This window comes from Falco peregrinus, chromosome W (assembly GCF_023634155.1).
Source record: "Falco peregrinus isolate bFalPer1 chromosome W, bFalPer1.pri, whole genome shotgun sequence".
NCBI classification, from domain to species: Eukaryota; Metazoa; Chordata; class Aves; order Falconiformes; family Falconidae; genus Falco; species Falco peregrinus.
The window spans coordinates 10752182-10780034 of record NC_073743.1 but is presented as its reverse complement, the minus strand read 5'-3'; the positions used below and the strand labels follow the sequence as shown (position 1 = coordinate 10780034).

At 38.1% G+C, this 27853-nt stretch overlaps 1 protein-coding gene across 2 annotated transcripts; it reads right to left on the bottom strand.

Annotated features, from left to right (window-relative positions):
* Positions 1–448: 448 nt before the first annotated feature.
* On the bottom strand, positions 449–27807 carry LOC129783153 (protein fem-1 homolog C-like). Of its 2 annotated transcripts, none has more exons than XM_055792995.1 (3): positions 27325–27807; positions 25652–26375; positions 449–10731 (listed from the first exon to the last, which is right to left on the bottom strand). In XM_055792995.1, the coding sequence occupies exons 2-3, from the start codon at positions 26193–26195 to the stop codon at positions 9422–9424; spliced, it is 1854 nt and encodes a 617-aa protein (XP_055648970.1). In that variant the 5' UTR covers positions 26196–26375; positions 27325–27807; the 3' UTR covers positions 449–9421. The 2 variants fall into 2 exon arrangements, with proteins under 2 accessions (XP_055648970.1, XP_055648971.1); XM_055792996.1 differs by having other exon boundaries at positions 27422–27807.
* Between the last annotated feature and the right edge of the window lie 46 nt (positions 27808–27853).

Here is a 27853-nt window from a genome sequence, read left to right as displayed (position 1 = left end):
GTTCTTGCAGCAAATGGTGTTATTTCCCTGTAAATATGTATATATACACATATATATTTATGCAATGGGCTATATATGCACATATTTTGATTTAATACAGGCACACTTGCTGGGCCTTGCCTTGTTAACTGCGATGGAATGTCTTAAGCTTTGTAAGTTGTTGTTTGGTACCCAACATGCATTCAACTTCAGCTGCTAAGTCCAAGAGGATACCTTTCCGTAGTCTCCACTGTTTAAGTGCTTGGGCAGGAGACAAAGACTACAAATTCTAGGAAGGTTATTTGGTTTAAAGTTGGGGTTTTTTTAATATATATATACACACACATATACATTCTTGATTAATAAAATACCCACCTCTATCCAAAAGCAGCTAACTTCTTCAGTTTGAATAGTAACATCAATATTCCCAGAACTCAACCATCTGAACAATTACTGAATTGCCTCTCACTGTAAGCTAAGAAATCCTTTATTGGAAGGAGAAGCATCAGCCATCTTTCAAAAAACATATAATAATAATAAAAGATATAGACAATATCACTTAACATTTTCTTCTTGAGGTCTTTATTTTTTACAGATAAAGGAAATGGGTTATTTCAGTTGTCAAGAAAGAATTCTTGAGTTGAGAAAAGGATGTGCATTCCTTCCCAGTTTGTGAAGTTACTTTCTTGAACAAGAATTTATTCAGCATCAAGTTGCTCTTTAGTTTTCTGATATTGTTGCACAATCCCTAGAACATTTTTTTGTTTGTTTCTGTCCATGTTGGAGTATTTCCTCACTTCAAGAGTTCTCTTTTATCCAAGTAGATTGCTGAAGACTGGACAGTGCTGATTAACTCTGCCTAGAAGATACAAAGTTTGTACTGAGAAGCCTTTTATAGAAGACACTTCAGTGACTTCACATCAAGCACAGAAGGAGATCACAGAAATTTTCAGCACCATGTCAGGGAATACTTCAATGACTATGCGTAAATTCTTAACTACTAGAAAGAAAAAAACCTACCATCTCTACTTGTTTCTTTTCCTGAGGTTGAAGTTTGCTAACATTACTGAAGTGTTATTTCAGATTTCTTTTCTAACCTGGGAGTTTATGAAATGTGAGTACAGCCACTGATACTTTATTTATAGTAGTTGCCTTGCATTGCTTTTTGCCACCAATATAGTAAGGATACTTTGTTTTCCTACTGACTGTTCTAACATCTTCTCACCACCACCATCACCCCCAAATAAAATTTACCATTACCTTGTAAATTAGTCTGGTTTTGCAGCAGCAGCATGCCCTTCTTTCATCACCGAGAACTTTTTTTCCTGGATATTTTCTGCCAGCGTAGAAAAACATTACACTGTTGAAGACTAAATGGAGCACGGTTTTCAAGGAATTATCAAGAAAGAGTGGCACCCCACCAGCTTGTCTCTGTACCATTTATGATTAGAACAATACATTCAGGCACCTAGACTGATGCTCATCCTAGCTCCTGATCATAACTCAACTCAAAGTAGGCAGCTGCCTAGATCAACACACTGCTTCTTGCCTCTGGAGAACAGGAGCACCTATTTGTGGCATATGATGCACAGACTCTGAGAGCAGATCGAAGACACTCAAAGACACTTTATTAAAATCAAGCAAGCTTTTTATACCTTTACAAGGGGCTGATGTGTCAGCTTGTAACTATGCTCAGTAATTTTCCACTCTTAGCTCTTTTTTCTATTGCAGACACAGCAACTTAGCAACTCCCTTTATCTACAAGGCCACAAGCTCTGCAGACTACTCCGTATCTTAAAAGTTTCTCTTCTTGCTCCCATGGCTTCCTTCCAACAAGCATAACTGTGTCTCTCTCCCAAGATCGGTTTTTGCTCACTGACACCGTAGAGCTAGCTCAAGAAATACCCACACCTGTTGCCTTCTATATAGCTTGCTCTCCACATTCACTGCCCCCTGCCCTTATTGATATTGTTGACAGAAGGATCAAGGCGGGCATGAAGGCGATGGCTGCTGTGTACAGGGGAAGGAAGGGGCCTTTTAGCAGCAGCATGAAACAGCAACCTGGTGGATAAACTAGTGTAACTTAGGAAGACACTGGAGAAGTGACACATTAAAGGAAAATTTTTCAGAAGCCACAAATCATAAAGACAGCATGTTTCAAAGAACCAAAGCATATGAAAAAGGTGCTTAAACAAATGCAAAGCTTTTAAGTAACTTCTGCATGGGAAAAAAAATATTAGTGTTACTGATTCTATGATGAGATTTGCTTAGACTTATAACAGCTTACATCAACAACAACTGCATAGTACTCATCCACAACCTCACCTAAGACATAATATGTTGCATAGAGTGAATAGGAAAGACTACATTTCACATTAATGAGGAGACTAAGCAACAACATAAGCATCTTTACTTTGAAGAACCAGGCAAATGAATAATAGACAAGCAAGCTGAACCCTACATTTCTTCCAATTCTCTCTTCCTAATACCATTTAGAAATAGCACAAACTGCTTAAGGCATGGCAAGTGCTTCCCATTTCAACATGGGCCTGGAGTCAGTCCAGATGTGGCAGAGGAAGATTGGGAAATGGGAAACACCTGGGAGCAATTGGGAACAGTAAAGGCACAGAGAACACAATGAGAAACAACAATGGAATGGCTAAAAAAAGGTCATCAGAGGTGGAGGGAAATTTGAACTCATAGGTTTTGATGTTTGAATAGCTACCATTCCTCATCCTCTGTACCAGACTTTCACGAAGAACTACACATCACTGGCAGAAAGGGGCTGACTTGTTTGGCAGCTGATTCCAACTATGATTGCAACACAAGGGCAGATGGAAAAGGCAGAGTGGACAGCTAAGTTCAGTGAGGATAAAGGCAAGTGAAGGCAATCTCTTCCCCAACAGGGAGGGAAAAAAATGTTTTTAGAAGGCTCTACAGAGGGATCTGTACAGGCTGGATCAATGGGCAGAGACCAACTCTATGAGATTCAACAAGGAGAAGTGCCAGGTCCTGCACTTGAGTCACAACAACTCTACTCAATGCTACAGTCTTGGGGAAGAGTGGCTGGAAGACTGCCTGGCAGAACAGGACCTGGGGGTGTTGGTTGACAGCAGGCTGAACATGAGCCAGCAGAGTGCCCAGGTGGCCAAGGCCAATAGAATCCTGGCTTGTATCTGAAACAGTGTGGCCAGCAGGACAAGGGGAGTGATCATCCCCCTGTACTTGGCACTGGTGAGGCCACACCTTGAATACTGTGGCTTTGGGCCCCTCACTACAACAGGGATATTGAGGTGCTAGAGTGTGTCCAAAGAAGGGCAATGAAGCTGGTGAAGGGTCTGGAGCACAAGTCTTATGAGGAGCAGCTGAGGGAACTGGGGTTGTTTAGTCTGGAGAAAAGGAGGCTCAGGGGAGACCTTATTGCCCTCTATAGCTACCTGAAAGAAGGTTGTAGACAGGTGGGTGTCAGTCTCTTCTCCCAAGAAACAGACAACAGGACAAGAGGAAACAGCCTCAAGTTGTGCTAGGGGAGGTTTAGACTGGATATTAGGAAAAACGTCATCACTGAAAGGGTGGGTCAAGCACTGGAAGAGGCTGCCCAGGGAAGTGGTTGAGTCACTGTCCCTGGAGGTATTTAAAGGATGTGTGGATGTGGCACTTAAGAACATGATTTAGTGGTGTGTCACGACGGAGGGAAGACACAGCCACTCAGTATGAGTGATCAGCAGACTTCGTTTATTGTCTCTTACAGTCACCTTTTATGCCTTGTTATAATTAGCTCATACATATTACAAAAGTTAAGCTCATTATTGGTTAGTTACCTAAATATCAAGTCCGCCCCTAGTTTCTCTTCTGTAGTTATCTGTTCCCACCTGCAACATTCTTTTCCCACTGCAATCTTCCTGTTATTGTGTAACTTTTGCTTTACTTCAGATAAGATGAGAGCGATGTGCATTTTTGTCCAGCCAGCTGGACTATGTCTATGTGAACTTTTTCAGCTAGCCAGTTATCCACAGTGGTGGACTTCACAGTGTTAGGTTAACAGTTGGACTTAATCTTAAAATTGTTTAGGTTGGAAAAGATCTTTATCATTCTATGATTCTAAGTCATCACAGCTGGAGAAACACTTCCGCACAAAGAAAAATCAGGGAGTTGGAAAATTAATCCCAGGCATGGAGAGATGACAGATTTTGCATAGGCATAGTCCAGAAGTTTCTGCTGCATATCTAAACATCTATCATCACCTGCAACTGCAGAGAGATGAATAATTACGTGATTCTTTGAAGTTCTTTTTTTTTTCCTAATTAAGAGAATCTATACTTGATTCAGTAAGTCATCTATGCAACAATTATCTTACTGTGAAAGCTCTGGACCAATTTTCCTCATCCAGTGCCTCATCTTCTTGATGCTGTTTGTTACCAGTGAAGAATAAATCTAGATAAACTCTGAAGTCTACACTGCCTTTTAAGTATATTATGACTACTGCTCTAACTATAAAGATCTCAAAATTCTGATGGTAATGTTCTATAGAACATAAGACTTTTGAAGAAGTCTTTAATAAGGATCTTGCCATAATTCTTTAATCCTTAGAGTATTTCTTTTTCTCTTTTTAAATTATGGAAGCAATGGTAAGAGACTTCAAAAGCTATAAAAAATAATTTGTGCAACTTTCTTGGAAAAGCATCTGTTGCTTATTTATTACAAGATCTTACTAGTTACTTTTGTTTATGCTATAAACAAACACTACTAGGTTTTAACAGAGTTAATAGCATGACCAACTGCATTTTCTAGAAAAACTGTGAAAGTGTCTCCTGTAATCCTCTAGTTTAAACCTTTTCCTTACTACTGCCCATCACCAGATTTGAAAGGTTTAGCTGGACCATCATTTCATAGTAAGAGAATGAAACATGATAGTCTGTTTAGGGTATAATAATTAACAAGATAATCAAAGTCTAAAGCTACAGCATTCACATTTAACTATTCATACTCAACTGAAAAAGAGGTTTAGCAATCAGTATTACAGTAACCCTAAAGAAAACAGATATATAGACTCAGACAGGTGTTATCCAAAACATTTTTAATGTAATCTGCATTTGGAGCATAAAGAGTAAGAGCAGAGAGATATATTTGTTACTCCTTTTTAAAAAAAAATATTGAAGCTAAATTAAGTAGAAAATGCAGTATTTCAATACACGGAATTGATATATTTGAATTTATAATTGAAATATTTCAATTACATGGAATTTCCCTGCACAGGAAGTCTTTGTGGTAGAATGGAACACAGAGTTAAAACCAAACAAACAATTAACTTCTCATTCTGCTCACTGAGGGTTCAACAATTACTTGCACACCCAAAGCAAAGAGATTTGAACAATATAAAACAAACTATATTTAATCTAGTATGTCTCCATCACATTCCTCAAAGTTACTTTGAAGCATTAAATACCACTTCATTGTAGTCACAGAACACAAATTAGTGTTAAGTCTTTGTACTCACATTTTTCAATATTTTAGAGCATAGCAGGTATCCCACTCTATAATTCAAAGCACAAGAAAGCTATTTCCAGAGTAGCCATATCCTGCCACTATTAACTTACAGTTGATGTGAAACTGAGAAGAGGCACATGTCTTTCCTATTAAGGTTTTTATCCTTTTGTAAGAATTTTGCTACAGCATTCCATTTCTTCTATAAACTCCACTTTTTAAAATGCTGTCTTAATTTCAACCATTTTCAAAACAACTGTTAAGAGAACTTTTGGTATTTAGGTAATATATAAAAATACCTCCTATCCAAGGACTGCTGCAGAGTATACATGGAAAAAATAACCACACTGTTGCCTTGCATTTTAAAAAGTGCCTTTATACCATGTGCTTAACAATCAGAACCTCAGAGACACCACAGACAGCTGGAATCTTGTTACTGACATAAGTGATATAAAAATGGAAATCTAGTTTTAGGATTTGGCAAGGACAACTTTTTTAAACTACAATACTTTTCATCTTCCTGGCTGAAGTACTTCAGTGGAAGCCCAAGAAAATTAGAAGGAAGAATGCTTTGAGTATTTATTAAAAAATAAATCCAACTTCAGAGGTCTCAACAAGCAAGGGGGTATCAGTATCCTTGTCTTTAAAAATACATACCTGCAAATTATTTAATCAATTTTTATATCTATTTCACCCCCACAGGGCATACAATTTTTTCCTCAATGTTCTCAATATCTTTATGGGCTGGGAGCTCTGAAAAAGTACTTTTAATTAAAAAAAAGAAAGGAAAAATAATGAGTTAATATGACAAAAAAAGGATAACAGTTTTGTGTTTTATGAATGCTCTTTAGTTTCTTGTCCTTACTGCAGTTTGTGTTTAGCTAGCAACACTATTGCATTTAGCATCAACATGTTTCACTAAAATAGTCTTATTCCCATCTCTGAATGGGAAATAAGAATAAGAAATAATAAGAAAAACAAAACAGAACAAAAAAAAAAACAAAAACAAACCCATACAAAACTTCTATTCCAGAAAGTTGATATCTATACTTAAGTGGAGACATTCATGGTTTGAATTAGTGACTGAGGGGCTAGTACCCATTAGCAATGACCATAGTGGCACAGACATCTCAGACAGGGCCTACTGTCCTTACCCTCTTCCCCAATCAGTAAATCTTTAACTAATCCTTAACACATAACCCAACATAGGCTCTGTACAGGTTTATTTTAAAATGAAGCAAAAATTAAATGAGGTAATGTACACGTTCAGGGTTAAATAGAAAGTGGAATTAAATGCATTATTTATCCATCTAGTCACCTAAACTTGAATATCTGACATAATCAGTTAAGAATTCAGCAGATAGCCTCATTATTTTGCAAAATTAAATGCTGAACATAGGTGATAATATTTAGGATTGATGTGTATCAGTAGATATTTAGACAGAATTACAACAGTAAATCATTACTTTGTAAGTTAAAAACAAACAGAAAACCCCCAAACCCAAGTAGCTAACAATAAGCCCTGTAAGGCCTGGCAATTTTCACTAATTTACTAGATATGTATTAGATAGCAATATGCTTTCGTTTCTGGGGTGTTTTCTGAACTTTGCTAATAATAGCAGGACATAACCCCATATTTTTTTAGTTCTATTTCTGTACTAATAATCTCTAAATAATTTTAAACAGACTATTACACAGTTATAAAGACAAATTCAAATTGCAAGCACTAAAGAGCTGTACAGATTCCAGAGTATAAAACAGTGATCAAAAAATCCCTTTCTCTGTGACCTATAGAAAGAAGACTATTTTTATTACTTGAAATATAACGAGGAACATTTCTAGCATGGTATGATTTGTTGATTACACCAGCTTAGTAGAGAAGCATATAAAAAATAAGAAATACAAAATCAAACTACTTGTTCTCACAAATAACAACTTGGGTGGCATGTAGTTTAATAATTACAAATCAGAAAAAAGTCAGCCAATTTAATAGAAGTTTACTGCTGCACATTTGCAAGAGAAACAAATAGGATTTTCTTATACTCAGAATTTCATACGATACGGGTATGCCATGGGACAAACAGGTGAAAGTTGTTTCAAAATGAGTTTGAAAGTGGCACTATACTAACAGCACTACTTTCAACATATCTTTGTTTAAAAGTATCCCAATATTTTCCCCAAGAATGGCTAAGTTTGTTACTGTACACCAAGAGAAACCCTGAAACAGCCAAGCAGCAAGGATGAACTTTTTTTAATATATATACTTTTTTATAGTCAAGACATTCATCATCAACTTAACCAAAAAAAGAAAAATGCTTCAACATCAAATATAAAAAAACCCTCCTAAATTTTTCCCCCCTTTATCTACTTAATTTGGCTTTTAAATATCTCTACCAACAACAAAAGCCTAAATCAACTTGTTGAGTTTCTGGAACAAGAAACCCATTTACTGCCCATCACTGAAATAAAATGAAATTAAATGAATCATCAAGTCAACAATATCCAATATGCTAGAATACTAAATTTGCAGGTAAACTGTATTCTACTCAACACAAGTATTTTCACTTAGACATTTGCAGGGCTAATGTACCATAATAAATTCTACTGTTAATGAACAGTAAAGTGCTTGTTTATATTAAATACCTGAATTTCACTCTCATTTATGAAATTATTTTATAGAATTCTTAACAAGTCAAAAGAGCCCTTTCCATTGTAAAAGTTAAGCTATTATGCAAGTATAAAAATAGGTAAGTTTGATTAGGAGCTATATATACACAACAGAACTGCTTTATCTTTCAGTACAGCTGACAGATAAAAGAGATGGAAAAACCATGCATTTATAAAGAGATTTAAAATCAAGAAGAGGACACTGCTATAGAATTTCTGTTACTCTGGCATACATTCATTTACTATGTCATAATGATGCCTATATTACTGGACTGATAAGCATCACATCACCAATGTGCTTTAGTTTCTTTTGTAGCTTAAGAAGTTGATTTGTAAATTTAAACTATGACATACATTTAATCTATTTCCTCATTAGACTGTATCATTAAGTTTGAGGTTCAACATTGAACAAACTTTACATCTAGTCACATAATCAACACAAGCAAGACATTACTGCAAAAGGAAAGCTGTCAGTTGTACATGAAGAGGACTCTTCCCCTAACTGCATGATGTGAGAGAACAATTATCAGATTAAAAATTCAAGTGGATTACCACGAGAACAAGAGAGATTTTTCCTTCTCCCAAATTTAGCACAGATTTCCAGAGGTTCAAGAGGAAAGCAACATCAGTTACAGCTAGAATAAAACAGTTAAACCCCAGTTCAGAAAGGTGATATGTAGCCCCAAAATTTGTCATGTTACGAAGGCAGCATTCTCAAAAAGAGCTCCAAACAGAACTGCAAATCAAAATGGGCATTTAAACTGAAATTGGCCAACTGCTGCACAAAAATATGTTCACACACACACAAGTCACATTTAAATCAGTGCATAGAGAAGATAAAAAGCACTTATGGTAGTTGCCAATGCTAACAAGTCTATACAACTTGCACGGTTTAACAAGTCCATAGAAAAAGAATAGAGTAAGAGTAGAAATACTCAAGCAAAACCAAAAAAGATGGCCCTTCAACTGTATAAAATCCACACAACAGTTGTAGCAAAAAGACATCAGTGGGAAATATTCAACTCAGTTCTAAACATCCAACAGGCACATAAGATCAGAATAGACAAGCCTCTGGCCAACAATTTAAGAGTCTAAATATGGCACATTATTTCTAAATAATCCACAAAATATAATATATGGCATATTCAAATATTGGTTAACCAACTCTACAGATGCGATGCTAACAATGCTTTAGCTAGTGAGAGCAAGATGAGGCAAAGTAAGGGAATACTGGTCTATCACAACATTGCCACCAAGTCATGCTTCAACAACAGCACTCTGGGACTGCACACTATCCATGGAGCAAAACAAATTTCTCTAGTTTTTCAGGAATGTGTCCTGCATAGCATATGTTATGATTCACTATAACACGAGCAGCAAGACACTGCAACGTAGTATGATTTATAGGCTGGATTAAGTTTTTTGCCATTTTCTTCTCATCCAGCAAATCACTAGCAGTTTGTTTATGTGAGTTTGTGGCATCAAAGTGCGAACCTGACTTGATAAGAAAATTCATGATGCCTGGATGATTGTTCAGCGCAGCAATATGTAAAGGACTGTTGTTATCTGAGTCTCTGACATTTATATTAGCACCACATTCCACCAGGACAGCAGTAACTTGTAGAGAGGGGAATTTACAAACTGGGTAGCGGCCCACACATGTAGTATTCTTGTCAACAGCAAGGTGAAGTGGACTGAAGTTATTCTTCCCTCTAGGCTGAAGCTTAAGAAACTTGTAAATAGTCTGTTTCTTAAAATGCTCCTGTTCTGAGCTGCAAGGTACTTTTTCCAACAAGCAAATTAAATGCAAAATGATAGAAAGGGCTTTGTTCAGTTGTATTGGATCAGGAGGGCACTGGATTTGCTTCACAGCCCGCTCTATTTCCAGAACACTTTTGCACAGTATACCCATGAGATCATCAAATGTAACAGTACTTCCTAGCAGGCCTTTTGCCCTGTCCTGCAGCATGAAGGAGAAGAGTTCAACAAACGATAGTAAACTGCTCGCTGTCATAGGGCTCAGTGGATCTAGATTGCTCTGCTGCATGTCCAAAGCATATTTCCATAAGTTGATGCATTGCTTAAAGTTTCCAGAGTCTGCATAGACAGCACCTCTATATCTAATATAGTAGGATGTATCTGGGTGAGAAGGACCAAGAATACGTTCCCTAATTAATAGTGCTTGCATTCTCATCTCATCAGGGTCTGCAATAAGATTTTCTAGCTCTTCTGAGCTGTTTACCTCTTTAGCATAATCATAGGCCATAATTAGTGTTTGTGGCACAGGTTTGTTCAGGATACTAGTCCTATCACTGTATCTCATTTCCATAGCTCGCTTCCAGTATTTCAAAGCGCCAAGCAGATCTCTCTTTTTGTCCACAAATGTTGCTCCTAGAAGTTCCAGAGCATTTATACATTCTATCTTACTGGTCTGTTCATGTTGGGTCAGGAAGTCCACAATATTTGTGTGGCCCGTCACACTGGCTGACAGAAGAGGAGTCATTCCATAGCCATCCTTTTCCATCTTAGCACAATACTTGAGAAGCATCTTCATGATCTCTAAACTTCCAGATTCTGCACAGTCATGTAACGCAGTGTTTCCTAGCAAAAGAAAAAAACAATTACATAAATCATAATCAATTTATAGTCCAAATATCACCACACTAATAATTAAAAAAAAAGAAATAAAATCTGCTTTGACATCTACAGACTATGAAAGGCTTAAATGACAAGTTAAAACATTCAAGACCTGATTAAAACATCAAGGCTACCAGGCAGTTATAAAAATCAAAATACTTGACGTTATTACCCAAAAGAATTAATCAGATTTTTAAGGACACTTATGTCTCATTATTCAAAACTGAAACCAGAATTCTCTATTACATGAGCAATTTTGTATCTGCTTTCAAGTATAAAACAGAAACCTAAGCTTGCCATCTTAAGTGGTTATATTTTCCCTTCTTCCCTTGTCAAATTTCCTTCCTTCCTCCCCATCTCCATCCACAATTAAAAAAAAGATAAGATCTGTATAAAAATTAAAGCTGTGCTAACTCAGCATTGGCCTTGCTCACCTCTACACTGTACCTCTTCCTTTCTATTTCATCCAAAGCCTTTGAATAAAGTGTTCCAAGGTAATAATTGTACACAAAGGCAAATACAACTCATCACAACACGCCCTGGGGCTTCAGAGAATGCCAGAATATTCTGAGGGACCTGCTTATTTTGTCAAGCCTATGTATACACGCAAACTATTCTTAGTACTTTATTAGGTCTTTATCCTGAAGTCCCACATTAACCCCTCTGCTCAGGATTCCCAAAAGCCAAAAAAACCCAACAAAACCAACCCCAAAATCTCAAACAATGCCTTCAACACACAACATACAGTCATTTATCCTATAAATCTTATCACTTAAGATTATTTCTCATTATGAGAATGTGCAATGTCATGCTAAAGGCATTCAGGTGGCACTCACACTATGTGGTGAAATTTCCAGCAAGCACTAGTGCCACCTGACTGAAAAACATTTGCAGCAAATTAAAACCACTACAGTTAAATATTTAACTACTATGCTTCAAGTAGAAGAAAGTTTTGCTTAAGATCATATATGGAGTATTTCACTGGGGGAAACAGGAAGATGGATGACCAATAACTCCCTCCCTAACATAATAAAGCCTCTTGCATGGTTGATTGCTTTTAAACCCACAAAATTTAAATCTAGCTTCTTTTTCATATACTACAGTTCAGCCTATCATGGTTTAACCCTAGCTGGTAATTAAGTACCATGCAGCTGTTCACTTACGCAGAGGAATGGGGAGGAAAATTGGAAAGGCATACCAACTTTTCAGCTTCCCACTTTATTAACATGAAAATAATTAACAGCATACCCATGTAAGAATCCCACCCACCCCCACTCCCCAATTAAAATGTCTTATACCACTAGCCTTGCAAATTCTGGTTTACCGGACCTTCAGATCATCAGTATCTGTTACACCATCGGCAAGTTTCCACATTCTCAAGCGAGAACTCCTTTTCCAAGGATTCTGTACATTCTTAGTCACTGATTTGGCTTTTAAAAAGTTCAGAGAGAAAGTTTCCTAAAACTTCCTCATTTGTATTTTTGGCAGAGTTTTTTCTATGCCAACAAGACACTGATTTCCAGTGGACTTTGACAGAACTGAAATAGGGAAACAAAGCAGTAGCCTTGAAATCTTCAGTTGATGTTTGGGAAAAGTGCATTTTTGTAGGTATACAGCCTCCTGATCTCAACAGCTTAGATTTACCTTTATACATTTTCTTAAAGTACTTCCCCCCTCCCCCAGGCTCCAACCTCTAGAACGTGCAGTTCACTGTTTATATGAAGAGTGTTTAGCCAGTAAAACTCAAATCAGTCCCTAAAGCATGCCTGAGATTTGTCTTAAAAGCTGAACATTGCATTGAAATAAACTGAAAATAAGATGGACATAAAGGCTTTCCATTAACAAATTAATTCTGCCCAGAATGTATTGTTCATGCTGTCTTAAATAGGTTAAATTCAAATGCAAAAATATTTGACATTGGTACATGTATATATCTATCTACAAGAAAAAAGGCAAAAAAGAGGGCAAAAAGATTCATATTTGTTAAATACACTTCAGAAACAGAAATTTTGTTCCTTGTTCTCATTCCACTTATAAGAATTTGAGTTAAGTTTATGTAAATAATCTTGGTATCTTCTAGCTTTTTACTTCACAGCATTCTTATTTCCTTTTTAATGAGAAACTTGGTAAGGGGGTATGAAGTCAAAGTTGGATGAAAAAAAATCAAAATTCAGAAATATCAGGTGAAACCATGATGACCATCCTCTAAATTCAATACCTGCTTGTCACAAGCAGAACCAGACGCTTTAGATCCACAATACAAACCTCTATCCTATATTTTGAGTTAGATTATCAAGTAGTAGCTTGCTTTTATCTTCTGTAGATAAACCACTAGTATAAGAACAAGCATATCCAAGAGTTTTGGGAGTTTTAGTATACAGCAGAAGGATGTAGAAACTCAATTTAGATGTCTATTTAGATGAAAGTGTTAACGGGCACAGAACATTTTGCCTCTGTTCCCCTGCTAGCATTCCAACCATCCTCTCCTCACTTTCTCTTCTAATCTTTCACTTCCTGAAACTTTACATGTAAAATTAATCTGTTGCTGCTTCCTCAAACTTGCTTGTGGGCCATTAGAGGAAGAACTGACAGCACATTTCAAGACTTGCTTAACACTGTGAATTCCAGTAACCAGAAAGAGTAATAAGGAAGAACAGTAGTTATTCAAGACAAGCAGAGTCTCAATCCAAGCACACTGGATAAGGATTTAGCTACCACATTAATCAACTTCATACCAAAGGCACGCAAAAAGCTATTTTCAGATTAGGACTAAAGGTTAACAGTTTTTTATAATTATAGTAGAACAGGAGCTGTGATCACATTTTGTCTCCTCAAACAATTTAAGTGCAAGTTCTAAATATTAAAACCCCCCAAAACAACAAAAACACCAAATCCAACCCACAAAACATTAGACTGTTTATCAACATACAGCGAGCTTAACTTGCTAAATGTTCTTTTTCCAATACATTTCTGAATAGTGGCCAACTATTTTACTATCACTTAGAAAAAGCAGAGGAAGACACCACACACAAAGTGGCACCCAAAATTATCTGTTAGATTAAGACTCATGAAACTAAACCCAGGTCTTAATAGGAAGTGATCTTCAGTCTCAAATACCCTAGGCAATCTTTTGTCACTAATGGAGCATTAAGTCAGTGACTGAAGCTTCACCTATAAACTGGTCTGGTCACACTACAGTTCATACAGAGACCAACAAAATTTCCAATCATAGGAACAGATTTTTTCCAAGTTTAGGTGGATTAAAAGTTTGGTTTGCCAACTGTAGTTTATTAACTATAATTCCTTCTTTATTATGGAAAACTGTTCGTACCTCCAGATTGACAAGCATGAGACCTTTAAAATATTAAGATGGAGAGAGATCAAAAGCAGACAAATACTCAAAACCAGCTTGCCAATGCACAGGCACATTATAAAAGTAATCTTGCTGTGTTGAAGAAAGTCCAGTTAAAACTTAATTATAGCTGTCAAACTAGAAGTCAATACTGACTGACTCCTCTGGACATTTACACTTCTGGAACACTCAGTGATGAAGCCAAAAACAGATCCACCTGAGTATAGGCTGAGCCAACAGTTAACGTAGCCAGTTTAGGGTATATTCATACTACCTCACTCACAGCAGAGCTCTAAAACACTAGAAAGGTCTTTTGGAGGGTGCCAATTCTTAATGCCAATCTAGACATGGCTTGGGATTAAAAAGATTCATAACTACAAGTGTTTGCATCAATGTATGTCAGAACCTTGTGTTAGCTGGGCAAATTTAACTAACATTTAAAATGCAAAATGTTAGTGCATGTAGTTTAAGTTATATTTGAGGTGTTAGTTGATTTAAAAAATAAAAAACCCTCTCAAAAATGTTTTATTACAGACCATAGCGTGCTTGTTGAAATACTGACGTAATCCTTAGGTCACAAATATTTAATCTTTATATGTTATCACATGTTTACAATCCTTTACTTTCTACCTTCAAGTCAATATTTTTCAGATAGTTAGTCATAACAAAAGCATATTAAAGAAAAATCAAAATGCACTAGTAACCAAAGTTTTTACAATTGCTTGACAGCTATTGATATACATCTTGCTAGCTTTGATAATAGGATCAACAGCAAGCTATTCATATTACACACTGTAAATCCATCACCATATAATGCTGCCCTTTACACTCTTTCATCAGTTGCCAGAGATGTATGCTATGACACTGATAGTGCAAAAATTCACACAAATTAGGTATAGCCATTGCCTACATAAATTCAGGTACAAACCAACAGTTAATAAGTCATTAGTTTACAACACAGCTATGCAGAACATGTGGAAATATTCCTAAAACACCAAGGATTTTCAGTACTCTCTCCACCTGGATCTCCTTCTGTCATGGTTTAACCCCAGCTGGCAACTAAGTACCACACAGCCGCTTGCTCACTCCCCCCTACCCCCAGCAGGATGTGGAGGAGAATCAGAAAAAAGTAAACCCCATGGGTTGAGATAAGAACAGTTTAATAATTAAAGTAGTAATAATAATAACAGTAATGTAAAGGGAAAAAAGAGAGAGGGGAATAAAACCCAAGAGAAACAAGTGATGCACAAAACAATTGCTCACCGCCTGTTGACCGATGCCCAGCCAATCTCCCAGCAGCAATCAGCAGCTCACAGGCAACTCCCCCCAGTTTATATACTGAGCATGATGTTCTATGGTATGGAATTTCCCTTTGGCTAGTTCAGGTCAGCTGTCCTGGCTCTGCTCCCTCCCAGCTTCTTGTGCATCTGCTATCTGTTCACTGGCAGAGCATGGGAAACTTGAGAAGTCCTTGATTTAGAGTAAGCACTACTTAGCAACTAAAACATCAGCATGTTATCAACATAATTCTCATACTAAATCCAAAACACAACACCGCACCAGCTACTAAGAAAAAAATTAACTCTGTCCCAACTGAAACCAGGACACCTTCGTTAAGAAATTTGCTTTTTATTAGTATTATAATTTACTAAAACAGCAGTTACTAACAGCATATTAGAAATAGGGTAATTTTTTAGCTACTTCTATTATATAGGCCTTGGAGACCACAGTTATTTCAAGCAATGCACAAACTACTAAAGGATAGCAATTACCACTAAAGTTTAGTGGCTGCACCTCACTTCACTTTGAATGTAACAGCAGCAGGAAAAAAATATTATAGGAACACAAGTTTCCATAAACTAAAAGTGGACATGAGCAGACAGATGTAGAGCTCCCAACTTAAAACAAACAAAAAAACCCACCACCCAACAAAACACACAAACCCCAACCTTAAATAATAAGAATTCCAGCCATCTACCCAACAATTATCAAGTATTAAATTTGAGGAAGAATTTAAGAGGACACAGCAGATAGACCTTGAGTTAGATATTAAAACTATGTTCCACACGTTACCCATAAATGCAACTGTTCAAATATAAGGATGGCAAATCAACTATTATCCACTTCAAAAATACTATATTGTCTACAGTGACGGAAATAAAGCGCCTGAACACTACTGCTCTGGTTTCAGCTAGGATAGAGTTAATTTTCTTCTTAGTAGCTAGTACAGTGCTGTGTTTTGGCTATGATGTGAGAACAATGTTGATAGCACACTGATGCTTTTAGTTGTTGCTGGGTGATGTTTATACTAAGTCAAGGACTTTTCAGTTCATTGGGCCCTGCCAGTCAGAGGGCTGGAAGGGCATGGGAAATTGGGAGGGGACACAGCCAGGACAGCTGACATGAACTAGCCAAAGAGGTATTCCATACCATAGGACATCATGCTGAGTATATAAGCTGGGAGAAGATGAAGGAAAGGGGGATACACACACATTTAGCATTATGCCATCTGTCTTCCCAAGTAACCATTACACATGATGGAGCTCTGCTTTCCTGGGGATGGCCAAACACCTGCCTGACCATGGGAAGTGGTGAATGAATTATTTCCTTTGCTATGCTTGCATGCATGGCTTTTGCTTTACCTATTAAATTGTTCTTATCTCAACCCTTAAGTTTTAAGATTCCTTTCCAATTCTCTTCCCCATCCCTCTGGGTGAGGGGGAGTGAGCAAGTGGCTGTGTGGTGCTTGGTTGCCAGCCAGGGTTAAATGACGACAACTATCTATGCAATTCTGTGGTTAAGTCAATCCAATTTTTGTAACAAATTATTTTATTAGTAAAAAATTTAAAACAACAGATCTACTGCTGTATTAAAGAGGAAATAGGCTGAAAAGAAGCAAGTGTCCTTTGAAAGTCATTCTCTTTGATAAGCAGCTAATAGAAACACATACAGAGATGTTGGTCAAATTTTTTAAGCATTCTTCAATTTAAGGATGATTATTTCAAAGCAGACTTCATTAAGTTTTCTTAATCCAGTTCTAATTTTTATGTGATCTGCTGGAATTTGATAACATGTAGAAGCTAGCTAGTATTACAACATGAGAAACTTCTAATTCTTTCACAAGAATAAAATTGTACCGGAAATATGATGCTAGTCATAGCACTTCTCTGCTAGAGAAAGTGCTGTTATATTGCAGTATACTGTATTGCTAATACTGTTTTCTATCTATAAAAAAACTCTACTGTTCATACCACCTAATAGTGTTCTCTAAAAACAAGAGCAAAAAGGAATAATCCAAATATCACAAAGACACATTAGGGGGAAAAAAACCATCATACAAACTGATGTCATAGTTTCATGTTTCATTCTTTCATTATATTCCTACTTTTACAAAGGTAGTATGAACATTACACAAATGCTTCACATATCAACGTATCACAGAACTAATTCCCGAACTATCCAGTCTTTAAATAATAATTTAAAAAGTAGCTCATTTAGGGAAGTGCATCTAATGAAGTTGTGTCTATATCAGAAAGAAATTATTCTCAAAATAAGCTGGTAGCTTGTGACATCGGGAAGAAAGAAAATGAAGTAGTGACACAAAGTGATTTCCCTTAATTTGCCACAAATATTAACTACATTCACTACCCAGAATTTTCAAAATGATTCACCAAATTTCTTTGTAAGTTTAAAATTTGATTTAAAAAATATGATAGCAGTATGATATCATACCAAAGATCTCTTCCTGAAAATACACTCAGCTGCTGAATTTGACACAATGGTCAATCCTTCAATTAATTTTTTTCTTCATATGTTCAAAATAAACCACATGTATATATTTTTGCAGTCTCACAGATGAAATCAATCAACTTTGTAAAGTGAAGTTGTTCATAAAACAATGAATTTTTTAATTTTTCATTTTATGCAGAGCACTTGAGGGAAATAATTTATTAAAGCTGCTAGAAGACACTTTCAAAAATCAAAAAACGCATAGATACACAGTGCAAAAGAAAACTGTTTTACATATCTATACATTGTATACATGACTGTGCTAGTTCTGGCTAGAATGGAGTTAATTTTCTTCATAGTAGCTAGCATGGAGCTATGTTTTGGATTTGTGCTGAAAACTGCTGATAACACAGGGATCTTTTAGTATGCTGAGCAGTGCTTACAGAGAGTCAAGGCCTTTTCTGCTTCACACCCCACCCCACCAGCAAGTAGGCCGAGGTGCACAAGAAGTTGGGAGGGGACACAGCTGGAACCGCTGAGCCCAACTGACCAAAGGGATATTCCATACCATATGATGTCATGCTCAGCATATAAAGCTGGGGGGAGAAGGAGAAAGGGGAGTTTGTTTGGGAGTGATGGTGTTTTGTCTTCCCAAGTAACCGTTAGGCATGATGGAGCCCTGCTTTCCTGGAGATGGCTGAACACCTGCCTGCTGATGGGAAGTAGTGAATGAATTCCTTATTTTGCTTTACCTATTAAACTGTCTTTATTTCAACCCACGAGTTTTCTCACTTTTACTCTTCTGATTGTCTCCCTCATCCTGTTGGTGGAAGTGAGCGAGTGGCTGCATGGTGCTTTGTTGCTGGCCAGGGTTAAACCACAACAATGACAAAGGAAAATTAAAGGTATGCCTTCCTTTTAAAAATAAATTAAATAAAAATTGTAAAGAACTGTTAACCTCAACAAGTTGTTCCATGTTCTGTAATGGAACAATTGTTCCATTGGTCACAAGAGTACTTAATGATAACTCATATTATCAAGATTAATAGTACAAAGTGGCAATAACATATAAAATATTGTGAATAATTTCAACAGGAACCATTTTTTGCATCTGAAATTCAATAATTTATTCCTTTATTCCTTGTGACCTGCAAGGAACAACTGGGATGCCTCTTTCTCACATTGCCAAGAGTTGCACTTCAAGATATTTATAATAAATTTATAAATTTGAAATTCTGTCTAGGAGCTGCTTTATGAGAATGAAAACAGTAAAGTCATAACACGACAAGAATCTGAAGAACAAGGAGTTGAAACAGGGTCTTCTGTCAATCCTTTACTAATTTCACTAACACTAAGAAATGTCTCTTATTCCAAAGAAAAAATTTCTAATAAGGCTTGTAAAAGTGCACAGCCGCCCTCCTAATGGAGCGGGGGGGGGGGGGGGGGGAAGAGGCTGTTTCAAAGGCTGTTTCAAAGTTTCAGTGTCCTTCTAAAAGGAAACTGTTTGCCCTTACTACAATGAACACTGTTGGGGAAATTTTATGGTACCCCTTGAGGCAAATTAAACACATTTGCGCTTAAATAGAAAAAAAAAAAAAAGAACAATGCATTGGGCAGAGTCCTACCACCATAAGCAGTTCTACAAGGAGTCTGCAAAGACTCGTCACAAGCAGATTCCTTATATACACTCACAACAGCACAAATCAAACGAGTGGTTGCATGGGGTACCTCAGCCTGGGTCCATCCCCCAGCCCAGCCTGTTCCTCTTTAAAAGGACAGACTGCATTTTCAACTTCTTCCATCATTTCCCTGAACTTGTCAAAAACAACAAAAAAAACCTAAAGAAAAGAACAGAACATATCACTTGTGTTTAAAGTATTCACTATTAATTCAGAAATACAGATGCTTGCAAAGAATTCTGGAATGCATTTGTTACAGTGTACAAAAAAGTCTGCATTTCCATCTCAGTCTTAAAAGGCTCATTTAGTCACAAGGTCTGATTTCACTGTGTTTTAGCTAACTCTATACAAATCCCAGTATAAACATTAATTTCAATTGAAGAAGTGACTCATTCTGTTTAAGCTTCAACTGATTCACAGAATAAAACAACTTTATCCTAAAGTGTTTCCACCTTTGTTGGTTTTTCCCCAACAATACTTAACATTTATTTCAACAATGTTTAGAAGACATGTAGATGTGACACTTTAGGATGTGGTGGTGGACTTGGCAGTGTTTACAGTTGGACTCTGATCTTAAAGGCCTTTTCCAACCTAAATAATTCTGTGATTCTAATACAATTACAGTGACTTAAGAAGCTCATTCAAATCTTTGGTTTACACTAGGCTGTATTAATCCAATTTAACCTACAACTCCCCAATTTCTACAAAGTTGGGCCTACAAAGAAACATCAAAGTTAGATTTTTGTATACAGTCCTGTTAGTGTGCTTCACTCACGTTCTGGACAAAGTCAAGTAAAACAGCTATCTAGAGAAGGCCTATTTTGCAATGGTAGAAAACTGGTTTAGAATCTGAGTGGTTTTAACCAGCATAACTTCCCCACAGACACAAACTGAGTACATATGTTCAATTAACTTGGCTTTAAAAAATAGTAAGGAAAAAACCTAAATTTGATACCACTGTATCATCTAAAACTTAGTTCAGCTTTCATGTCTTGTTAGATCTTGTCATCTTTGCTGACAGTTTAAGAAAGAAAATAATGGGTTTTTTACAGTATAGACACTGAAAAAAATAAGTTTATGTATCATCATAAACCCCTCAGCTAGAAAGATCTTCAACCTGAGCTCCACAAAAGGTAGTGGAGCACTGCAGAATGGGTCTTTCAGTGCCCATTTCCCAAGAGGTTTAAAACACCCCAACTGAAAAAGCTGTTTAAACATTTCCAAGAGAATATTCCAACTTACACTTCAAGCCACCTGGATGGCTAGAAATGAACTCCCTGTAGACCCTGCTCTGTGACCTCTTATCAGATGACAAGGGAGCTATACCTAAACTGTATTAAAATATTAACTTCATTTTACACAGACCAAAGACCAACATATAGAAAATACTTGATTCTCAATAGCCTGAATAAACAAATCCACAACACTTCTAAGAGAGAATAAGCCACTACTTCCACAAAAAACTACAAGAACTTTTACCATTTCTTACATTCCTCCCTTCCCAGATTCCTGGAAAAGCAGACAGACTGGAGGAGTATTCCAAGTCTGCAGAAGCACAATCATAAGAAAAAATATCTGTCTATAAGGGAAAATGTTTTTAATTTCAACAAGAACTATTTTTTGCATATGAAATTCAATAATTTATTCCTTTAAAATGTATCTTTTGTTATTTTATTTATGGATGCATGTACTGAAGTTGTTTCATACAGCATCACACAAAATATCTACAAATTGCAGTGCAGAGCATTATGTAGTATCATCCAAAAAAGGGAAAAAAAACCCCAAACAAAACAGATACAAAACGCTTTTTAGAACAAGGAAAATTCATAAGGTGGAAAAAGTATTTGGAATTTTTGTTTTCTTGGTTTTTTTCCAAAATTAATCTTGGCAAGCAGACAAAACAACTCAGAAGAGAACAAATCTGTCAAGATTCCTTGATGTTTACTTCAAGGGAAGATTAATTATTTTTCATGTATACTTAACTGCACTAGTCATATAGTAGAGTGTGCATCCATATAATCCTCCTACTTCTGAGTCTGCCAAATCTGTAAAAAAAAATAAATATCCAAGTATTCTGTCTTGAGTTAGACTAGAGGTGTAACAACCCTTTAAAATGGTTTGCATGCAAAATATCTGTTGTGGAAATTAATTTTAAATAGAAAATCCAATTCCAACACACACAGTCCCAGGTAGATCACCAACAAATCCCAAATCCGCAATTTTGAGGCCCAACAAAGACTGCTATCACTTGAACTACAAGAGCAAGCATCTCCCTCACCCCACACAAACACCAACTAGCCAAAAGAGGACTGCAAGGAAACACTTCAACAAAACACTGACCCAAAGCTCCAGAAGTCTATTAACACTGTAAAGGGAGCACTATCCTTTAACTACAGATCATTGGCAGCCATCACAATGCAGCAGAACAGAAAACTGCATGCAGCCAAAATGCAGAATGTTCCTCCTGATCCAAGCACATGGGTAGGTGGTCTGTACCTCATTTGGAGTTTAGTTCTAGGGTTCTTCCTCCTCATGAAAAAAAATCATGTTTCTGCTACTACAGCATTATCCATACTATTCCTTATTTAAGATCAATTTTTTTTTAATTAAAAAAAAACCACAACAAAAACCCCAAATTAATTTGCTGTTTGAGACCTCTGTTTCATACCAGTGAAACATATCAAGCCCTGTTAGTTTTAACCTGCAGCTTCTCAAACCAGTAGTGTACTGGAAAAACCTCTGAATCAGGAAGACAACACCAAGTAAACTCACACTGGAACACTGCTTTAACTACTTTCTGCTTCCCTCCCCCCAAAAAAGTCTTTAATTCTACAGGTATCTTATATTTTCCACAATTCTAAAAGAAAGAGAAGAGTTTTTTTTACCCTGTTTGTCCCTGGAACTATCAACACTTGAAAACATATTTTCACATTTTCCCCAGCTCTAGAATTCTCATTTTTTAAATGTGAATAAATTCCTACCTTACAATAACAAAATCTACTGAAAAAGCCTAAGGGATAGTTAGAGTAATTTTACCTTCTCACTCTTTCCCTGGTTTCAAGAATACCTGGAAGAAAATCTCTAGTAATCTCCCATATCAGCATTTTTCTAAACATAGTAAAATTACGTTAATTTTGTTCTTTAAGCAGCTTTGTAATTTATGATGCAGCGAAATTGACAGTAGCTAAAGCTTTCGCATCTTTCACAGAGCAGTGGGCTTCTCCATGAACGTCCCAGAAAGGGGTCTAGTTTAGATACAAGGATAGCAAAAACTTTACTTGACTAGAGCTCTCCAAATTATCTCCCTACCACAAGCACCCCTACTCTGTCAAGGGAGCTGTTAGACAACAGGGAAGAGCAGAAACTGAAAGCAATAGACAGAAACTGAGGTAGAATATGACAATGTTGAATGAATCCTATTGGAAACATTCATTTTTGAAATTAATAGCTAGTGAGCATTCTTGCAAAACAAAGTTCAGGTTAGTTGTTGAGCCTCAGCCATTGCAACATCCATATTGTTGTAATATTTAAGGCTACCAGTTTTGCTCAGTTCTTTCGCTTTTCCACCGCTGACTTTCACAGTTTACAGCACTTTCTCTCTTCCTTTAACTTGCCATTGCTTATTTAATAAATTCAGAGACCAGACTGCTTCATGATGCCAAAAAAATATGCTCATGTCATATCAGAGAAGTATTTGTTTCCAAACATAAAAAGGCAGTCCATACTTGACTGATATATGTAAACACATGCATTTGTACATACTGTAGTTCAAAAGATAAAGTTAATTTTTATGAGCTAAAACATATCCAATCCAACACTTCTATTATTATTAAAAAAATCTGTTAATCCCTTAGGAAGTTTTGCTCATGTGCCTAAGTTGTAAGTCACAAACTGAAGGAAGCAGAGAGGAAAGAATTAAGATCATAAAAAAAAACCCAACCCTGAGAGCAGTGAGAAAATCCTCAGGAGTGCACAGCTGCCATTCAGTCATTTAAGCAAATAAAAAAAATTAATGCACTAGTAAAGTGAATAGTAAGGATGAGTAAATTAAAATCTACTCCGCTGACACAAAAGGAAGGAATAAGAGATCCACAGATTTATTTTTTTCCTGTTAAATCAGATATTTAGCAGCTCTGCTCTGTTCATACCTACCATATAAAAGTATGTTTTAAACTAAAAAAAATAAAATATATTTAGCTTGTTATTCCAAGAACTCAGTCTTGAAACATGACATTTTTAAACATCCCAAGTCCATGATTCATAGGCAACCCTAAATCTTTACAAAGATAGATTTATTTTGCTCTGCTCACCTCTGTGACAAATTTTTAGTTTAGCTTTCTTTATATTAAATCCACGTATCTCCCTGACTTGCAGAAAAAAAGGCATATTTAACTGAACAGCTTTGTCAAAGAGATTACTTTCTTATTTGGCATTTAACAATACTGTGCAATAAGCTAGGCACTACAGGTTTTTCTGTCAACATATACTTGAAGTATATTAGACCGTTAAAACTGTAATGAGCCGGAAAAGGGCAAGTGAAGTCTTATGCTACAGAAAGATTTATTAGCAAATGTATTAAGCATATTAAAAAAAAGCTGCTGAGACACAACCCTGACTCAATGAGCTAAAAAGTTAACCATAACCTGCAATAATCAATATGCTTTTTAGGCCAACATCATATTCACATACAAGTTTAAGATGCAACAAATCCCAGCAATTTGAATAAGAAGTCCACATGAACATGATAACAGCAAAAAAAGGACATAAGTCTTCACTTTGAACAATGTCAAGATAATTGTAAAACAGAGACAAACAGATGTTCTTCATGATCTACAAACCACTGGAAGACTTTCTGTTGTGATCACAGTCACATGAAGCTTCATTTCCTTAATTCTAAAACACATTTTTGTTTACTAACATTGAAAAGAAAGATCCAAAAGCATTCAAGAATTCAAGGGAGAGGAAGAGTAGAAAACTAAGTGATTATTCATTTCCAACATAGAAAATATTTTCCTTTATGCATCTTTCCCTATTCTAGTCTTAGTGCAGATGATACAAAACTGGGAGGAGTGGCTGATTCACCAGAAGGCTGTGCCACCATTCAGTGATACCTGGACAAGCTGGAGAATTGGGTGGAGAGGAACCTAATGAAGTTCAACAAAGGCAAGCATAAGGTCCTGCACCGAGGAACAACCCCATGCACCAGTACAGGCTAGGGGTTGACCTGCTGGGGGGCAGCTCTGCGGAGAAGGACCTGGGAATTCTGGTGGGCAGCAAGTTGACCACAAGCCAGCAGTGTGCCCTTGAGGCCAAGGCAGCCAGTGGGATCCTGGGGTGCTTTAGGAGGAACATGGCCAGCAGGTCGAGGGAGGTTATCCTCCCCCTCTACTCTGCTCTTGTGGGACCACACCTGAAGTGCTGTGTCCAGTTCTGAGCTCCCCACTTCAAGAGAGACAGGGAACTACTGGAAAGGGTCCAGTGGAGGGCTGCAAAGATTATTAGGGGACTGGCACCTCTCCCTTATGAGGAAAGGCTGAGATGGGCCTGTTTAGCCTGGGGAAGGGAAGACCGAGAGGGGATCTTATCAACGTCTACAAATATCTTAAGGGTGAACGTCAAGAGGATGGGGCCAGGCTCTTTTCAGTAGCGCCCAGCAACAGGACAAGGAGCAAAAGGCACAAGCTACAACACCAAAAGTTCCATCTGAATATGAGGAAGAACTTCTTTACTTTGAGGGTGACAGAGCACTGGAACAGGCTGCCCAGAGAGGTTGTGGAGTCTTATTCTCTGGAGACATTCAAAACCCACCTGGATGCAGTCCTGTGCAACCTGTTCTAGGTTAACCTGCTTTAGCAGCAAGTTGGACTAGACGACCCCCAGAGGTCCCTTCCAACCCTGACCATTCTGTGAAAATGTATCAATTTAGAACTACGTTTTATAGCCATTATTAAATAAGTATGATGAAAAAACTTGTAAAAAGATAGCTAGACACACTTAATCTCTTACTGGAAAAAACATTCACATTATGAGACTAGAAGAATATTTTTGGGTGTCAGTCTCCTAAAGAACACATGAGTAATTTCACCCCTATTTACCACAAGGAACACTGAAACAATGAACTTACCTTTAACACTTTTTCTGTTAACATCAGCTCCTTTTTCAAGTAAATACTGAGCAATTTCTTTGTGGCCTTTGTAACATGAGATCATCAAGCACGTATGCCCATGACGGTTTGATACTTCCAAGTCTGCTTTGTGCTCCACAAGATATTTTACTATTTCCAGGTGACCATCAAAACAGGCAGCTCTAAGCGGAGTTGAACTTGTTAGAGTTGTGTTATTGACAGATGCACCATGATCTAACAGACACTGAACCACCTTCAAGTGGCCAGCAGCTGATGCTGCCCATAATGGTGGAGCTCCCTCAATGGTCTCACCATCAAAATTAACTGAACCACCAATTTCTATAGAAGCAGAGCAACAGTCCAACAAGTATTCCACCATGTCAACGTGCCCATAACGGGCTGCCATCAAAAGTGGTGTGGCACCATTGGTTTTTTCTGAGATTAGTAAGGCCACCTCTTCTCTAGTTTTGCTTGCAAGTAACTTGGAAAGGAGCCGCAGCTTGCCATCACAAGCTGCATTGAACACTGCTGTCTTTAAATCCATTTAGTCTGTACCTCTTTCTTGAAGGATACAGACCTGCTTTTTTCAGAGTCACAAACAAAAGCTTATTAGAAACACACAGCCCAAACAGAGTATCCCCAACTTTTTCTCAGATCAGGCAGATGGGACAACATGGAGACTCTAAACGAGGTCCTGACAAAGCACAGGCTGCACTTGGTAACTCTGCAAAAGAAAAGAATTCTGAATGTTTTTACTTTCTACTTCTCAAATAAGTACATACAATTACATTTTTTCTACAGTTATACTCAAACCACTGGTGGTGGTGCACCAATGTCCAGCTGACTTCCATGGGACTTCTCTAGACTGCACAGTGCCCCTTAAGGAAAGATGTTGAGCAGAAAGCCAGATCCTAGCAGTGCAGTATCCATACCATTGGCACGAAAACACTTTCCCCTCACGACATAACAAACCCTACACTTGTATCAACTTCTGCTTTTAAGCACAGCCTAAACAAAGAACCATTAGCGCCCACCCACCCCCACTCCCCCCATCCCCCCTCAGGTTCTCTGCGGAGGCCCATGCTCACAGACACACGCGACCCCGTGTTATCTCCACCCTACTGGCAAGGGAACAAGTTCAGAACCTGACCGGAAAGACGCCCTTGCCAGAGTAGTTTGATTTAGTATCAGACACCAAAACCCTGAACTTTCCCTTCCACCACAACCACCCTCAGCCTGCCCAAAGCCCCACCCCCTCCCCTCCAAATCTCCTCCTTCAAGACGACACCGTATTTGCCTCCCACCCCAAAGCCACCTACACGCCCCTCTCCCCCCCCAGGATTACCCCCGATGCCTCTCTTCAAATCGTCCCCCTCTTTTCCACTCCAAGTCCAATAACCACTCGCCCCCCAAGCTCACTCCCTAACCTGGGCAACCCTCCCCATACCACCTCAGGGTCCCCAAAAAACCCTTCCCAGCTTCCTCAGAGCCGCTCCACACACAACGGCCGCGACAGGACGGCCTCCACCGCCTGCCCAGAACCGGAGAGGCAGCAACAGCGCCATCGCCCACGGAAAACATATCTGTGAGGAAGGACCCAAGGGTGCGGGCTACCTCCCCAGAACACCACCGGCTCTCTCCCGCCGAAGTCACCCTCACAAGGAAATACCCACCGCCTCCCGCACTCCGTCCAGCTCTTTCACGACAAACCTATCCCCACAGCAACTAGCCTCCACCACTAGCCCAACATCTGGGCACAGCGGAACCTACCAAACACAGCCCGGCCACCACCAGGCCCAATGAGAAACACGCCTAAGCGCCGCCAGCCACTCGGAGCAGGACAGGAGGTGGGACTACGCAGCCGCTCAAGCTACACCGAGAGCGGGGCGGTGCTGGCGATGTGGTAGCTGTCCGCTAGGGGGGTGAGCGAGTTTCCTGGCACTGCCCTCCGCTATAGCGTGAGTGGACTGACAGAACGTAGCGGGGAGGAGGTATGGTTTGGTTAGGTTAGCTGTGGTATGGGGACAAGATAGGGGGTGTCCTTTTCCCCAGACCGTGCCTTATTTTCCTTTCTCTAAAGTAAAACAAAGGGCGGAACAGCGCTACAGCGGAGCATGCACAGGTGGGGAGAGTTGTCGCAGGGGTGAGGGGACAGCGGGGGGCGCACGGTACCGGGGGAGGGGCGCTTCCATGGAGAGCAGT